Source organism: Salvelinus namaycush, chromosome 4, assembly GCF_016432855.1.
Source record: "Salvelinus namaycush isolate Seneca chromosome 4, SaNama_1.0, whole genome shotgun sequence".
Lineage (NCBI taxonomy): Eukaryota > Metazoa > Chordata > Actinopteri > Salmoniformes > Salmonidae > Salvelinus > Salvelinus namaycush.
In genome coordinates, this window is record NC_052310.1 from 39,039,379 (window position 1) to 39,057,694 (window position 18,316).

Below are 18,316 nucleotides of genomic sequence, written 5' to 3' on the forward strand. Positions count from 1 at the left end.
TTCGTAAAATATACATTTTGAAAATTATTAACATATTGTACGAATTGCAATTTGTAACATATCATACTCATTTGAATTTGTAACATATCATACGAGATGGATGATGAACATCCACAAATAAAATACATACCATACGAAACGTGACATCTCATACTAATTGGAGTGTCCCAGAATTACATTTACTATGTTACGTCTACCCCTGAGTCCAGGTTGATGTAGTTGGGGTGGGGAACAAAGCCTTTTGTAAATGCCTAGGCCTATTCATACTTTTAAGACAATGATAGGCCTAGAGTAAATACTAAAACAAATGTGGGCCACAAATTGGATTAAGGTTGGGCTAAATAAAGCTGGCTCTCTGAGCCAAACATATAATTATACATTTTTGCACTGGAAAAGGAAACTACATTAGCCACCAGCAATTTGTCAATTTTATGGAAAGTCCTATGAAAGTTAATGTTCTAAACAGTTATATTTATTGACCCTTATAAACATTAGCAACTATAGAATTGGAACAGGGTGTGCCTCAGAGTGATATGTGGAGCCAACAGAGAAAAGGCACGTGTATTTGTATTTATCTCCACAATAAAGATGGTGAAGCTACAACAATACAAAAAAAGCATTTTAGGTGATCATTTTGTGCTACATTCTGCTCTGCACTAAGACTTTGAATTTAGAGCCTCAAAGGAAGGGAAGGAAGTAATAATACATTGCCTTAACCTTAATCCAAACGCTGACAACACAAGGAGATAATGAGGATCCTTTGTTCTTGTTTGCAAGGAATAAATGAGAGATTCTGTTTGGTGAAGAGGCAAAATTATGTTATGCTGTGACCTTATTAGGTAGCTATTTTGGCAAACACTTTAGGCAGTACAGTCTTACTCTTAAAACACCACCCAGGCTGTCACCCAATGGTTCATACTTGACAGGTTAGAGGTTCCTGCGGCCGCAAGACTGTCTCCGGTCTCCCCATCCCAGCACAGGCCGGTAATGGAGGAAGTTGACTCTTAAGCAACAAATCAATTATATGGTAAGACAAGAGATTAGAGCCCAGGGCTCATCTGCTGCAAATGGGATCAGGGCTGATTAGCGGAGTTTAGGATGACGTACTGCAACTTTGTGGCTCGATCACTCTGCTACTCGCCTGGCTACCTCCTTTTGCAGGAAAAAGATCCACCCGGAATAGCTGTGTAGCCCACCATCCTGTCATTTTGAGGGATTTTATGTGAATATTTTGGGGTGGAATTTTGGGTGGCAGGCTCCTCTGCCCACCCAGCACTATGGACTTTCCTGATTTGAGGGTGGTCAAAATGGATATGAAGAGGGAAACCCTTGCCAAAACACATTCTGCAGCTCCCTTCTGGAATGGATTACAATTTTCCAACTGAAACTCTCCATAGGAACATAGTTGCCTAAGGTCAACTGAAATCCTTACCTGTTACATAAGAAAAAACATTGAAAAACTAGTTTAGAATCTTTTGTAAATTCAAATTAGTTTCTTTAAAACAAATCCATTTGGGAATAGCATACACTCTGAGGTAAGGCATGGCGTTGATGAAGGTAAAGTTTGACTTGCCCAAGCGGGTGAAGCTTGCCCAGGGTCTATGGCTCATGTACTGGCTGGCAGTGATGACCGGCATTCTGGTCTTCAGTCTGGGGCTGTTCTTTAAGATCGAGCTCCGGAAGAGGAGTGAGATGATGGACAACAACGAGAGCCATTTTGTGCCCAACCTGTTGATCCTAGTAGGCCTAGCTGCTTGCGGGCTCAATGTTTTTGGCGGAAAAGTGTGCCACGACTCTCTGGATGCTATGAAGTTCGCCAAGTGGAAGCCCATGGTCAAGGGCTACCTGATGGGCTGCTTCGCTTTCAACATCCTCCTGTTCTTCACAGCTCTGCTGTGCTTCTGCATGCAGTTCCAGCTGTACTTCGCCCTGGCCGAGGGTCTGAAGAATGGGATCAAATTCTACAAGGATACGGATACACCTGGACGCTGCTTCATGAAGAGGACGCTGGACATGACCCAGATCGAGTTCCGCTGCTGTGGCAACAACAACTATAGGGATTGGTTCGAGGTCCAGTGGATCAGTAACCGCTATCTGGACTTCAGCAACGATGAAGTCAAAGAGTGAGTACTAGAATCCGTAGCTGAGTGAGAGCAATGTTGGGTTGATTAGGGTACCCAGAAGGCCAAAAAGCACCATGTACAGTAAAAGTTGACCGTCTCTCTGGGTGTCAGCCAGAACAGATAACTCTACCTTTCCACCAAATCTCCTTGGCCTCATAAGCTGCCTTTAGTCTTTCAATTGAGAGAAAAAAAGGCTATTTTAGGAAAGAAACTGTTTGTTTAATCCACGCTAAGTCTTATGAAACATATTTGACATTGCTGCTACATAATAGCTTTCCCCACTCCTGCCCATAGTCTCCATCTTTACCCATATGATCTCTTGTGATCTTGTGCAGGAAGCTTGAGATAGAGAACGGGCCAAGGTAGCATATGCTTTTGCTTGTGTATGGTAGTGACAACTTAGTTCATGTAAAACATACATACAAAACAAGTAGTTTAGTTAGTCGCCTACTTTCAGTTATTTGCTACATTTAGAAATCAACACTTTTATTGGGACAAAATGCTATATTTATGAAATGGGTGGAGTTTTTGGGGGGAGCGGAGGGTTGTACCTTAACCTTTTTCAAGGTGTACATTAAAGGGGGCCAGGACAGGATACCAGTGTAAGTGAAGTCAGGTTCATGTGCCATGTGATAAGTAGATCATCTCCATGGATCTAAATTCCACGTCCTTCACAGCTTACTGTCCCCCTAAATCATAATAAAACAGCAGTTAACTGTCACTAATAGACAGACGCAAACACACTACCCCCCTCTCTCCCTAATATTGTGCCCTGGTGGCAACTGATACTTCGTTGAGCTACACAACTATTTGAGATTCTTTAGGATAATTTGGACATTGAGAGAATATAATTGGAAGTGTGTGGCAATGTGTGGATAGTACATGTGTAACAGCGTGCATGTTCAAATGCTTTAGAGTAAGTTCATGTACGTATGTATACGTGTGTGCATGTACAGTGCAATTGACTGTGCTTTATGCAATCATGTTTAATGTTAATTTACTCAAGAGATATCGGCTCGAATGCACGAATGATCACATCAAGAGGATCCTCATGAACCCGGTTTAAACTCAACACCTGTCAATATTAGCCAGAAGACCCACCCACTTTTCTCCTGTCAACAGAAATTCAGCCAAGGCCTCTATATGATACACCTGCCAAACACTGATTGATGATTTACTCATACAGTTAGTCTAAACTGACCCTCGACATGTGGCCAGTTACGATCACATACGTTACCATGTGAGCTGTTCATTTGTTTACTCTTCCTACCGAGGCTCATGGGTTCACCGTTTTTATAATCACTGCCCCTTACATCATTTAAATATCCACGCCTCATATGTCTGTGTTACGGCAACTGGCATACACCCGTCACTCGAATGCCATACTTTGTGTCACATGGCTGACATTACTTGGGACCGATCTGACGTGTCTCTCTTGGCCTTTCCACAGCCGTGTCCTGAGCAACGTGGAGGGGAAGTTTCTGATGGAGAGTGTACCCTTCAGCTGCTGCAACCCCGGCTCCCCCAGACCCTGCATCCAGCACCAACTGACCAACAACTCAGCCCACTATGACTACGACCACCACACCGAGGAGCTCAACATCTGGACCCGGGGCTGCCGCGAGTCCCTGGTCGCCTACTACGGAGGCATGATGAACAGCATCGGGGGCCTGATGCTACTGTACATCATACTGGAGGTGAGAAAGAGAAGAATACGGAACTGAAAGGGAAATGGCTAGTGGTATTTTCGGGAGGTCCTGTCAATGTCCTTCACTTCAGAGGGTAGCCGGCTACAAACGCTAAAGATCAATTGATGCGACCTCCCACGCAAGACTGAAAAGTAATTGATTAGCTGATGATTTGATTCAATTACCGTCTTAAAAGGCATGTGTAGGTAAGTAGCAGGGCAGGGCTAGGCCCAGTGCTGGGGAGAAGAGGATTTGAAAAGAAGGCTTTCCATATGTTTCCCATTGTGGAAGACGACAGGCATTTCTAAGTATCTAGCTCAGTGAGTTTTATTAGGAAAGGTCCAGCTGTTCCAAGTTGGCCACAGCTGACCAGTTCATTGGGCACACATGCCAACCCTCCTGCCTTTGACTTTGAGAGAACACGTGGCACACAACAAGCCAACGATCACTGTACCTTTGACCTTCTGGCAAGCAGGCACTAAAACATGCCATTTCCTTGGTTGGTCTTAGCACTCACTTGGCTCGACTTGACTTCCATCTAACTGACTTTCCAAAAGGCTGAGGTGTTGAAAATCTCAAGTACAGCTCCAGTGTCTGATCTATGATACACAGATGAATGCCACGCATCCACCCACCCACCAATAAATAGGTCTACCTTACCTTCATTACCATATTCCACTGTTTGAAATGAAATCTGATTATAAACTCTTTTTCCATTGAAAGAGTGACTATGTGAGTGACTCTTTTTTGTTGTTGTTCAAACCTCCCTATATTCACTGAGTTATAAACTGACCGTGGGGAAAACTACCCTGGGCAGATTATAGCCCATAACGACAGCTAAAGGAATCTTGGGACTGAAAGGGTGAGGGATTACGTCATGTGGGGGTGGTATAGGCGGTGAGGGAGGCTCAGGGTTTCTTAGAGGGGTTAATCTGGGCAGAGCAAAGTGCAACAGGTAGCCTTCCTGGAAGCAGGATCTCACTGTGCTAACTTACAGACTGAGCACTAACTGGGTTGCTATCTGGGTCAAAACAACAACACTAAATTGTCAGTTTGGACCAAATCCAAATTTGAGATCTGTGTCAATTGATTGATGTCCAATTGACATCAATGGGAGATTTGATCTAAAAGCCAAGCCTTAGTGACTATAAATCCATTTGATTTGGATCAGTGATTTAATAGATTTAGAATCACTGTTTTCTAAATCCAAAAAAAGAATGGATAGCAGAGATCTCTGGTGGTTCAGAGGCCATACAGATTGTTTAATTGCAGTGTGTCTGTATAGAGACTCTGTCAGTGATGTACATATCTTGTTTGTGTGGTCCTCAGTCAGGAGTGATGGTGGGCTTACAGTACCTGACCACTTCTCTGGAGACCATGGCAGACCCAGAGAACCCGGAGAGTGAGAGCGAAGGCTGGCTCCTGGAGAAGAGTGTGAAGGAGACGGTGGCAGACTTCATAGCAAAGATCAAGGGTCTGGCCGGTGCAGGGAACCAGGTGGGGGAGGGGGAGGAGGCGGTGGCCACTGTGAGTTGAGAGGGTCCCACCCAAAGGGACTGAGGCTTGTCCTATCGATGGGAGCTCAAAGAGAAAGAGGAGTGAGAGGAGAGCGATCTTCTCAGTGAAACAACGCACACAAATGTAAACACATGAAAACAAATGCGTACACAAACATACACACACAGACATGGACACACATGCACACACCCTTTGAAAAGTGAAGAACTTAACCAACTGCTCAGATGAAGTAAGAACCAAACTCTAAAATGTGAATGTATATCCTGTCCATAATAATTATGTATATATGTTAATCATTCAATTTATTTTTTTAAATAATGAAAAATATATTTGGGTTGTCAAAACATCTGTACAGTATACATGAATTTGGGCTTGTGAATATGAAGAAAATGTAATTAATGAATAATTATCTCCTCCCCTGCCTGGCAATCCTCTCCATGAAGAATGATGGGCAGACCCTGAGACCATCAAGCCTAATACAGTTTCTCTATGCTCATATCTAATAGTTTTACTCCTATGTCCTTGTTACACTCCACAACTTGTGTTGCGTGGACATGTAACCTGACAGCCACACAAATATATATGTAGTTCTGTGAAGTGATTTAGTCTGCTCAATTCAACCGACTCCAAAACTCAACATTACCAGTGCCCAATGCAACCCGGTCAAATGTCCCCTTATGGCAGCTTAAATTGGGTAGCTGCGGAACTGGGGTCCTGGCTGTCCCAGCCCCCTGTCACAGTGTCCCCATACAGGTCCTGGCAGTGCAGGGCCATATGCATTCACACCTATACAACACACACTTTTACATTCATTAGTTATGTATCAGTGTTGCTATCGGGTTATATGTCTGCTTCGTGTACGATGCAGTTTTAACTCTGGTTTTGTACTCCTTTGAGGGGATACAGTGGGCTGAGTGGCCAGATGAAGTGCTGGGGGAACTTAGAAGAGGAATGTTCTGTACTTTTTGGAGAGCAAAATATGATCCGATCGGCAGTTTAAATCAGCGTGTGAGTACATAGAGATACGGGTCAGTTTTCCGTGGATACAAAAAGTCTTATCAGTTGTAATATTTTTACTTTCTGTGTGACCATTTTTCTTCCTTTGTAATATTGAGAGTTAATATTTTCTGTAAATTTGGATTTTGATCAGCAAAACTGTCTGTCTTGTGGGTTGGCTGGAGAATTTAGCAGCTCCACTGTGTAAGATAAAGATATATAATGAGAACAAGAGTATGATTGTCCGTTTTGTCCATAGGGGTTTGTCTGACATGGGTCATTTCTAAATTGGTATTCCACACTTACAGAATATGCCTATGACAGGAAGATTGTCTGTACATTCATACAGTATTTTTCATAATACACAAGGTATTACCGTACACAACCTCTCTTGTTGAGGTCCTCAGCCTTATTTCAACTAATCATGAAGCTAGCAGAGAATGAGTGAAAGAATGAGGGGAGAAATGCAGATTGTCGGCTGCATGGACATGGTGAATAAGAAGTTAAGGAGAGCCGGAGGTTCACAGCAGATGAGGGAGATGAGGGTACAGTACATGTAAAGAACCCAGGAGGCCAGCTTTACCTGATGAGATCAGCAGGAATGTGTGGATTCCACTCAGCGGGGATCCAGTCCTCAGTCCTGTTCCAGGACAAACAGGTGACTAGAGTCACTTTAACTGGGCCACCCTCAGAAGATAGGAAATCTATGGAATCCATGCTAGAAAACAAACATGTTATCTAATAATTAATCTGTAGTTATCAGGTCTCAATTGTGAAAGAGGTCTTCTGACTTCAAAGGCACTTCCTGGTTAAATAAAGCTTAAATAAGTTTAAGTGTTGGATAATTCATATTGAAAGGTTGAGGTACATTTTGCCAAGACATTTGAAAGGATACATAGGCTTACCTATACCTCAATGTGTCCAACTAAGCTATGATCGGAGGTATCCTTATCTGAGAGGTGGGTTCAGTTGAGCAGGTACAGTAAAGACACTTGTATACGTGAGTGGTAGTGGGTGGTAACAGGGACATCTGTCACCTGGAATAATAACCCTAAAGCACATAAACAGCAGATGAGGAGATAAGAGCAGTAAGAGGCTTTGATGTGCAGCTTAGCCCCGTCAGGTGATGGCAAGGACAGGTGCCTCTAACGCAGGGAGATGCCCAAAGCATCTTGGGACGGATGGGACGGGGCAACCCCAACTCCCTCCTGCAGGATACAAACCAATTATGTTCTCAAATCCTCAGGATGCCTGGATATGTGTCCAGTGCCAGAACGTTACAGCTAATGATGGTGCAAAAAAAACAAAAAACTAGGAAACTTAGTGATGCACATTTATCACAGGAGTTTTATTAGTACAGGATACATGGTATACACCGTCCAATGAAATGCATACTTGCAGGTTCTTTCTCGACAATGCAGCAACAATAAGAAATAATAAAAGATAAGAATACAAAGTAAATGGCTGAATAGAATAGATTAAACATTTTAGCATAAGTATAATACAGGAAGGCACAATTTATTGTCCAATGTTTACATGTTTTAGGTAAGGACGATTGGGGGGGTAAGTGTGAAGATGTTTTGGTTAGTTTTAAAGAAAAAGTTGCTTCTCCTTTTGAAAATGTACCATGTGGCATCGATGTCAGTCAGAAACACTTATTAAAGTGTAAATAGGATAATTTAGGTCAAAGTCAGTATGAAAAAAATGGTACGTCATGGAATGAAGGGTATATCGTAACAATTCTGTGTGTCGGGTTTATTTTCATCCTGCCCTCATCTGGCAGCATCCAAGTAATCATCAATTCGGAGCATTTAAATAAAAGATGTGCAACATGAAAATATTGATAGACTACCCAAAGTCAAACCAACATTCACAGCTGGCTGAAGCTAATTGGCTAATAACTCCTTCCCACCTGCAAACAAGAGACACTCACATCAAACCACACCCAAAACCAACTCACGTCTGAATACAGTCATGGCTACTAGCATTTCTTAATGAACCAAATCTAAAACAAGGCTAAATCAGGAAGTGCAGTCACCCTTTAATCTCATCCCCAGACTAGTGGCTATGAACGAGATTGGGTTCATTTCATTGATCTTATATATACACACTATGTAAATTAACCAAGGAAACCATATGATTTACCTTTTCATAAGAATAGGAATGTATACTGAAAAAAATAACACATGTAAGTTTTGCTCCCAGGCTTCATGAACTGAAATAAAAGACCACAGAAATGTTCTATACGTACAATAAGCTTCTCTCTCCAATTTTATTTACATCCCTGTTAGTGGGCATTTCTCCTTTGCCAAGATGATCCATCTACCTGACAGGTGTTGCATATCAAGAAGCTGTCTGCCATCTGCCCGGTACAGTTGAAACCAGGATTCATCCGTGAAGAGCACACTTCCTTAGCCTCAGCTTCGTTGTATACCTGGTTAACCGGTTAAGTGTTCTCATTACACCATCAGCTCTTTCTCCAGCTGGGCCTTGGGAGCCTAATGCCGTGTTCAGATGCTAGTCGGAACTAGGAAACTCACTTCGACTTTCTGATTCGTTGAACGTGGCACGTGTAGAACTACGACCAGTAAGCAAGTCGGGAAATATCCAAGTTTCCTAGTTCCGACTAGCACTTGAACGCAGCACAATCCACCGTATTCTCCTGGCCTGTCTCCATGGTGGTCATGCTGGGAGGCCCTGACCGATCTGGGACAAGTGCTTCTCACAGCAATAGGGATATTGATATTACATAGGTGTCTCTCACACACTAATCCCAGTAGGGTCTTCGTAATAAGGCTGGGTATTGGCCTCATGACACAAATCATATCCCGATACATGTCACATGTATTGCGAATGGATTTTGTTAGTCACTCTCACTCAGATATAGTAACATGGCATAAGTCATGGCAGGACATTTCCTGTAAAACTGCTAAATGTTCTCTATGCACCATGGCAAACACTATAGAACTGCAGCTGTCAAGAGGGGGGCCATTAAAATGTTTTCCTCATAGGTGGGCCCCCTCCCTACAGAATTTCACTTAGAGCCCCCAAAAGACTGGGGCCAGGAAGAACACTTTTTGCCTGATTAATGCATTTACTGTCAGAATATATTTGTCGTTGCATGTAATTTAACTGTTAAATGAACACAACCAAATATCACGATTCCAAGATTCGTAAGCCATTGAATCGATTCACTATTGCAAAAACAAGTATCATCATATCTAGTATCTAATCCAAAGCCCACAAATAGACAACACTCAGGCCTTCCTTTTCCTTTTGATTTATTTTGGTATTCTTTTACAATATAGTACAATGTACTCGTTTATACAGTAATTCACATATTAACAAGTCTGACACGATAATAATACAGCCTCGATATTGGGAGCGTGTCAAAGAATGGGGTGGGGGTGGTTACCAGGAAAACATGCCAACGGAGTGATGGGATGAAGAATATAGAGCTTCAGGTCCCAGCATCAGAGAGAACCTGCATCAAAGAGCAGTGTGTGTGTGTGTGTGTGTGTGTTCCTCTAAAGTGCCTTGCGAGCCTGGACTAATCTATTCTGTTTCAAAGCCTTAAGGACGATATTTGACCCAATGCGTCAGACCACCCAGCCGTAGCTGTGGAAAAATGGTACAGTCCAGAGGCAACCTTATGAGGGCTAAGACTTTTACCTGACCAAAAAAATGATAACTAAGATGGAGTTTTGTTCCAGGTCGGGTCAGGCAAACCAACTGGTCCATATTCAAAAAACAAGTCGAGGGATATGTTTCTGCATTCTCTTCTCATACAGACATTTTTTTCTTCTGAACATTTAAAAAAAGGTACAATACAAAAACAATTACCAAAACAAAACCCATCAATGCACATCAGATAAAATTGACTACAACCAATCACACACGCACACATTAGCAAAAAAGGAAGGGACAGCCTTGCCTTAAAAGGCTCATATCTGTGGGTTAAGGGGTTCATTTAAATAGTGTTAAAAAACAAAAGCACTGACAGTCTGGATACATTCAAAACCTGCAAAAAGACTTAACACACTCCAACATACACCCGGACACATTTAAAAACCAGAACACGGGCACTCAGGAGTAAAACACAGAAACACAAACATTCACACCAGTGTGTTACCGCACTTCCTTACATTGGCTTGTATTCTCTGAGTACTGTGTATTTGGGTGTCCATCAGACTGGAGAATAACTAATGGGGGGGGTCAATACATTTCAGGACGTTAATTGAAATTCCAAATCGAAAGCTGAAAAGCACCATTTATTTTCAATAAGGATTTTTCAGCTCTTAGGTTGAAATTTAAATAGAATGGATCCCAATACTGGTAAGGGGCACAATCTGACCTCACCTATCTGATGAGATTGTGTCCCAAACTCTGAAATGAGCAGTCACTGGCTGACCAAGAGCAAGAAGGAAAACCTGGTGCTTAGTCCAAAATGTTTAGCATCGAAGCAAATCCAACTGTAAATAAACCAATACGTCAGCCATCTACCTTAGAAATAATTTCATGGTATTTGAATAGGCAGAAATTAAATAACATTCCTATAAAATAAGTTATACTCTTGAGTATTCATGTTACACCCGAGCCAGTCCATGGGTGCCCGATGCGTCGGCTATATGCTTGAGAGCAATGTGTATATATATACTCTTTTATATTAAATTAAAGAAAATAGAGGAACATTCTTTCCAGGGAGAAACAGCAAAAACAAAAAGGAGAAAAATCTACATGCATTCATCCACTCTCAGACGGGAGGGGGGCGACACTCACCCCTTCTCCAATCGGGATGGAGGAGCAAAAGAGGTGAGGCTGTGTTGCCTTGACAACCATTCCGCACCCCCATGTGCCGTGCTCCCCCCCTTCGGTTTGGAGAAGGGGTGTGTCTGACACCGGTAGATATGACCTAAGACATCACAGGTGCTGCCAGTCGATGCCAACCAGGGTTTGGTTGGCTTCCTGGGCATGGCCTATCTCCTCGGTGATGCTGTGCTGGCGCCACAGCTTCTGGATCTTGCGGTAGCGCTCGTGGCACAGGTGCAATGGGTTCCCCCGCCTGGATAAACACAGAGACAAACTGCTTTAAAAAATAAATAAATACCCGCAATGACACAAGGCATCTTTCAGCACAGACCAATAACATGTACAGCAATGGGTCTCAAAGCTGGTTCTGGGAGACTAGTGAGCGCAGGTGTTTGTTCCGACCTTTCGAGAAGCCATTTCGAGAACCACTACTCTACTGTAACGAGTGAATGTGCAGTGTCGTTCACCTTAGGCCCTGGTCCGTCTCTCCATAGTCGTCCAGGTATGGAGGAGCGTAGAAACAGCCCTTAGTTTTACCAGCCAGGAACAGAACCTGGCTCTCTCTCACTCTGCAACAGAAGGGAAAGCATTAGACTTGCACACTCATGAACGAAGGCACACACACGCCCAAGGTCGGGTCTGTACCTGAGGAAGATGCCTACTCCGGCTCCACAGGCGAAGGTGTGAGCAGTGCAGGCTCCCACGTCCTCTCCCTCCAGCTCTGTCTGGCAGCAGTAGCTCTGAGAACACAGCATGGAACCACACACCAGGCACAGGGTGGGCGCACGGGACTTATCCCCACCCGACTTAGGGCACCTGGGGGGAGAGAGAGGAGGGCATAAACACATATTTACTCACATTTTCTATAGCAGGGTTTCCCAAACTGGAACCCCCCCCCCCCCCGGTGCAAGTGTTGGTTTTTGCCCTAGCACTACACAGCTGATTAAAATAATCAAAGCTTGATGAGTTGGTTATTTGAATCAGCTGTGTAGTGCTAAGGCAAAAACCAACATGTGCACCAGGGGTGGGGGGGTCCAGTTTGGGGAAACCCTGTTGTATAGGACAGTGAGGAGCGCAATGAGATCCAATCGCTCCCGATTGTCATTTTGTAAGCCTGTGTTGTGTCGTGACATCTTTTGAATGACCAATGGACAGTTGTTCTTCGGGTACTCACGTGAAGCTGGAGGCTTGGTTTATGAGGGCACTGTAGTCATCTGGGAGGTCAATCAGGCTGTTGGACTCCCGAGGGAAACTGGACAAAGGGAGGATTGGTCAGCACCTAGAGCTCTTAACAGCATCAACAACGACTTGAACTGTATTGTTCTAACACCACACTGGACCACACAATCATTTATACTAATATCCAACCTAAGTAATCAGAGTCCCCCCCTCTCATATCAGGAATGGAAAGAAGTGGCGAGTCGAGGCGCAACCCAACATATAAATATAATTGAAAAGTCTGAACGCTTGCTCACCATTCCAACTCAATGTTTTATAGTTGAGTAATTTACCACTTATCCAGACCGACTTACAAGCCCAAAAAGTAAAGTGCACAATGACAGATGTTTCACCTAGTCAGTTTGGGGATTCAAACTAGCAACGTTTCGGTTACTGGTCCAACGCTCTTAACCGCTAAGCTACTTGCCACCTTTTATTTGAGCAAAGGTAAAAAGCTTGATGTTTCAGCCTTCATTAGAATACACCCCCCCCCCATCATATCAGACAGTAAAATAGCAGGACTGACCTCACAAGAACACCACCTCCCTGAAGGGTCTGCTGTACACCTGGGTGAGTGCACCACCTACAGGACAGGAGGACAAAATGCAAGACAAACTTCACTCCAAAAGGTGTTACTCCTCCCCCCTCTCCCCATCGCCACTAAAGACACTTGATATGCATATTTATTGATTTAGCGGTGTGCCGATTTGTTGTTTATGACTTATTGATGATGCACTGTCCATATAATTGGGTCCCATCTTTTTACTTTTATATTGTACGACGTCATTGGTTGAGAGCAATAGGATCAAATAAACCTGAGCACTACATCATTCAGTCATGTAGCTGGCACTTCTGAACCAATCAGAAGATACAAGAGGAGAAAAGACAGGTTACCGGTGAGTGGGAGTGTGAGTGTGTGAGAGAGACTCTTACCCATGCAGTAAGGGCTCCAGTAGCTCCTGTTGACTGTGGAAGAGCTGCAGCAGGTTGGAGGGCAGACTGAGGTATCCGCACAGCACCTCCCACTGACCAGGACACAGAGCTAGGAGACACACACACACACCGAGAGAACATCAACACCCGCATGGCTCTGCTTGGTACCGCGTAGGTGTTCAAAGAGTAAAAGAGAGCGAGTGTGTTGGTGCGTCGTATTGACCATGCAGCTCTGGGGGTGCAGGAACTCCGTTGAGGTGGTGGAAGAACAGCGCCGCACCTCTCAGGTAGGGCAGGATGCCAGTCTTCACACAACGCCACAGGTGCCAACCAGAGCCCACCTCAGATAGGGAACTGTCATCACACACACAATATAAAAATCACACTCACAGCATGGGTTAAACACAACGTGTGAAGGCCGAGGAAAAGCCGGGCTGCTTGGTGGATTATGATAGGCGAGTGCGTATTTCAGGGGAGTTCTCCATGGCTACAGGGTCAGCGTTACCTCACCTGCCCACGTGTGTTCTGAGGGTGTTGTAGAGACGGCAGGCGCCTTCCTCCTCCCCCCGCTCCGCCTCGCCGCTCTCCTGCTCCATGGTCACCTCCTCTGTTGACACACGGAATGTCATGTTTGTTCCCTTCTCTACGCCATACGACAGTGGTTGAACGGCAATGACCCTCTCTTCCAACTATCCAGAAGGTAAGATCTTAACCGGTGTTTAGACAACTTTCCAACGGTCTGGTAAGCATGCACACACTCACAGGTATTGGGTTCGCGCTCTCCTTACCTGGGCCAGAAGTGAGCAGTATTTGGACCATGTGAGCCACAGTGATGAGATGGAAGAGGTGCAGCTGGACAGCGTCCATGCTCAGCCCTGATGAGTCCTGGGAGTGGACCGACCCGTAGGACAGAACCACACTTACCTGAGAGTGGGTGAGAGAGAGACACAGGGATTAGTGTTGAGGTTTTACGGTAGTGTCAACAATGGGTTTTGCGTCTGATCTGGCAACCCAGAGAGACGACATGCCACTGGTCATGTATACCTGTGTGGCTGATGGTATTATTGGTGTGTTGATGAGAATGAGGTCGGGGGTTCGGGGGGGGACTCACCAGCAGGTGCAACATGTCCACGTCCAGGATACACGGAGAGGCCTCCACCTGGGGGTCTGGAATCAAAGCTACACAAACATACACACTCCATCACTATAACGATGAAACTGTAAACCCTCAACCCCCCCCAAAATAAAATGTAAATAAAAGAAACACCTCTACACATAAAAAGTGAACGTGGCTTCAGGCACTGAATAGGCCATCCGAAATGGATTGAGTCCCGCAGGTCCCTGTTAAGTCTCTGTCCTACCTGCTACCAGTCGGATGAAGTGGCCTTGCACGGTGGGCTGACAGGCCGCGGTCCAACACGCTGAGCCGAACCTGGCCAGGGAGCTCAGGCAGTCGTCCTGTACACAGAAACACACTCGACACTGGCGTCGGATCTCTCTACACGTGGAACTGTCTCAAAGACGGGTTGGAATTAAAAGGAAGAACGTGTTACCTGTCTGCAAGGTAAACTTCCAAATAAAGGCTTCTTCTCGTCCACCAACAGTCGCTCTGCAAAAGGAAGGAGGAGGGAAAAAGTCAGTTGAACGTGGCGTTGAGACAAACATCCATTCTAAAAATGGGCGTCTACGCTCTAGCGGTGTTTGAACATTGTGGACCATTGGCAGCAGTTGAAACATTCATTTACCCGTTAAATAATGAAGACATAACTCAATCCCACATGAATGCCTTTGATATGAGTTTTATCGTCACTGTAAACTAGGTTTGTTGCTCTGATTCTATTATTATCTTGGTTTTTCCCATCCGTGTGGGGGACCAGAATTCCTCAAGGATAGTAAAACAAAGAAAAAGCCATACAAGTGGGGCCATTTCGCTGGTCCCCACAAGGAAATCGGCTATTTTAGGCTTAGGGGTTAGGTTTAGGGAAAATAGGATTTTGAATGGGAATCAATTGTTTGGTCCCCATAAGGATAGTAAAACAAATGTGTGTGTGTGTGTGTGTGTGTGTGTGTGGGGGGTTCTCACCTATGGACTGGATGGTGTAGGCACAGCTGCCCCAGCACATGATGGGGACGCGAGGGTCCTGCTCGTTGGGGTGCACCTTAAGGCCAACTTTGTAGGTCGCTGTCCCAAAAGTGGTCAGCATCTCTTTTATGGTGCTGGAGTAGGGATTCCTGAAGAGGGTAAAAAAAGGCACGGTCAAGTCAACGTGGTAACTCATCTCAAGACTTCAAAATGTCCTGTCTTTCTCTCCTGTTCCCTCAGGGGTCACGGTCACGTACGTGGGAATGTAGTTCACAGTGAAAACCTCAGGGGCAGGGCACTCTTCTTCCACTGTCTCTTCAACAGTACCTGCACACACACACACACACACACACACACCTTAGTGACGTAACTTGAACGCATAGACACAGTAGTGTTATCGATCACAATTTCCTCTCTACGCCGGTGTAAATGGGACCTCTGCGTAACAATGACATCGGACATTTGTCGGACGACAGGAACATGTGGGTGCCTTTAACTTTTTAGGGATAGGGGGCAGCATTTTCACTTGGATGAATAGCATGCCCAGAGTGAACTGCCTCCTACTCTGTCCCAGATGCTAATATATGCATATTATTATTACTATTGGATAGAAACTTCAGAGTGTATTCTAACTGTTTGAATGATATCTGTGAGTATAACAGAACTCATATGGCAGGCAAAAACCTGAGAAAAAATCCAAACAGGAAGTGGAAATTCTGAGGCTGGTCGATTTTCAACTCATCGCCTATTGAAATCCCTGTGGGATATGGATCTGTTTGCACTTCCTACGCCTTCCACTAGATGTCAACAGTCTGTAGAACGTTGAATGAAGCTTCTACTGTGATGTTGAGCCGGACGGGAGCTGTTTGAGTCAATGGTCTGGCAAGAGTGCCAAGTCCTGGTCACGCGCATTCCACATGATATCGACTTGCGTTCCATTACTTCTATAGACACAAAGGAATTCTCCGGTTGGAACGTTATTGAATATTTATGATAACAACATCCTAAAGATTTATTCTATACTTAGTTTGACAAGTTTATTCGACCTGTAATATAACTTTTTGAAGTTTTCGTCCAAAGTTCGTCTGGACCTGCGCGAGCGTTTGGATATGTGTACTAAACGTGCTAACAAAAGTAGCTATTTGGACAAAAATAAATGGACATTATCGAAAAAAACAACAATTTATTATGGAACTAGGATTCCTGGGAGTGCATTCTGATGAATATCATCAAAGGTAAGGGAATATTTATGATGTAATTTCGTATTTCTGTTGACTCCAACATGGCGGATAAATGTTGTTTTTATCTGAGCGCCGTCTCAGATTATTGCATGGTTTGCTTTTTCCTCAAAGTTTTTTTTAAATCTGACACAGCGGTTGCATTAAGAACAAGTGTTTCTTTAATTCTATGTAAAACATGTATCTTTCATCAAAGTTTATGATGAGTATTTCTGTTATTTGATGTGGCTCTCTGCAATTTCTCCAGATATTTTGGAGGCATTTCTGAACATGGCGCCAATGTACCGGTAAACAGATTTTTGGATATAAATATGCACATTATCGAACAAAACATACATGTATTGTGTAACATCATGTCCTATGAGTGTCATCTGATGAAGATCATCAAAGGTTCGTGATTAATTTTATCTCTATTTCTGCGACTCCTATCTTTGGCTGGGAAAATGGCTGTGTTTTTTGGACTTGGCGGTGATCTAACATAATCATATGTTGTGTTTTCGCTGTAAAGCATTTATTTATTTTAAAATCGGACACGATGGGTAGATTAACAAGATGTTTATCTTTCATTTGCTGTATTGGACGTGTTAGTGTGAAAGTTACATATTTCAAAAAAATATTTTTTAATTTCCCACGCTGCCTTTTCAGCGGAATGTTGTCGAGGGGTTCCGCTAGCAGAACGTGTGTCCTAGACAGGTTAACACAATGTTCTGCGTTCCAATACTCACTGACGGGCTGGAGTTTCCTGTGGGCAGAGTGCATGGCCTTTATCTGCTGACCGCTGGTCTTCAGCCACTGACCCAGTCCAGGCTGCTCACAACTGGAAAGAAGGAGACTGTCAGTGGACGAGACAAGGCATTGACCTACTCATTAATACACTTCTGGACAGCTTATGAATACGGGCTGGCCCTTGCTTCTTCAATTGACATGCTAAATAAACAAGGCTGTTGGTATAGATGAATCAAAGCCGTTCCGATTGATTGAAATCCATCCATTTTAGCAGGTACACATTTTCTTTTACAATACTGACCGGAAATATATAAAAAGACCCAAAACATACGTTTGCTAGCTTCTTCCCTGGTCTTTCAATCTTTGAGCCCTTTTCTCAGCCCTCGCTTCGTGAAACGGTCTGAAGGACCTCTGCGGTTGTGGAGGTGACAACTTTAATATATATAACTTAGCAAAAAAAGAAACGTCCTCTCACTGTCAACTGTGTTTATTTTCAGCAAACATGTGTAAATATTTGTATGACCATAACAAGATTCAACAACTGAGACATAAACTGAACAAGTTCCACAGACATGTGACTAACAGAAATGGAATAATGTGTCCCTGAACAAAGGGGGGGAGAGGGGGTCAAAATCAAAAGTAACAGTCAGCATCTGGTGTGGCCACCAGCTGCATTAAGTACTGCAGTGAATCTCCTCCTCATGGACTGCACCAGATTTGCCAGTTCTTGCTGTGAGATGTTACCCCACTCTTCCACCAAGTCACCTGCAAGTTACCGGAATTTCTGGGGGGAATGGCCCTAGCCCTCACCCTCCGATCCAACAGGTTCCAGACGTGCTCAATGGGATTGAGATACGGGCTCTTCGCTGGCCATGGCAGAACACTGACATTCCCGTCTTGCACGAAATCACACACAGAACGAGCAGAATGGCTGCTGGCATTGTCATGCTGGAGGGTCATGTCAGGATGAGCCTGCAGGAAGAG

The 18,316-nt window shown here is 44.1% G+C and overlaps 2 protein-coding genes across 6 annotated transcripts in view; one reads left to right on the forward strand and one right to left on the reverse strand.

Moving 5' to 3' along the window:
• The first annotated feature begins 1,542 nt into the window (after positions 1–1,542).
• LOC120045608 (peripherin-2-like) lies at positions 1,543–5,347 on the forward strand. The gene is made up of 3 exons (XM_038990511.1): positions 1,543–2,123; positions 3,574–3,820; positions 5,141–5,347. The coding sequence occupies exons 1-3, from the start codon at positions 1,543–1,545 to the stop codon at positions 5,345–5,347; spliced, it is 1,035 nt and encodes a 344-aa protein (XP_038846439.1).
• A 4,248-nt stretch (positions 5,348–9,595) lies between these two features.
• Positions 9,596–18,316, reverse strand: part of LOC120046506 (E3 ubiquitin-protein ligase UBR2-like) — a 40,306-nt gene continuing 31,585 nt past the window's right edge. For all 5 annotated transcript variants that reach the window (XM_038991797.1, XM_038991795.1, XM_038991796.1 and 2 more), the window contains 15 exons: positions 17,332–17,423; positions 15,626–15,695; positions 15,369–15,517; positions 14,839–14,894; positions 14,647–14,743; positions 14,397–14,464; positions 14,074–14,209; positions 13,796–13,892; positions 13,509–13,639; positions 13,286–13,394; positions 12,879–12,935; positions 12,309–12,386; positions 11,780–11,950; positions 11,602–11,703; positions 9,596–11,387 (listed from right to left, as the gene is read on the reverse strand). In XM_038991797.1, the coding sequence (XP_038847725.1) occupies positions 11,246–11,387; positions 11,602–11,703; positions 11,780–11,950; positions 12,309–12,386; positions 12,879–12,935; positions 13,286–13,394; positions 13,509–13,639; positions 13,796–13,892; positions 14,074–14,209; positions 14,397–14,464; positions 14,647–14,743; positions 14,839–14,894; positions 15,369–15,517; positions 15,626–15,695; positions 17,332–17,423 (1,555 nt within the window). In that variant the 3' untranslated portion in view covers positions 9,596–11,245. The remainder of the gene's footprint in view (positions 11,388–11,601; positions 11,704–11,779; positions 11,951–12,308; positions 12,387–12,878; positions 12,936–13,285; positions 13,395–13,508; positions 13,640–13,795; positions 13,893–14,073; positions 14,210–14,396; positions 14,465–14,646; positions 14,744–14,838; positions 14,895–15,368; positions 15,518–15,625; positions 15,696–17,331; positions 17,424–18,316) is intronic.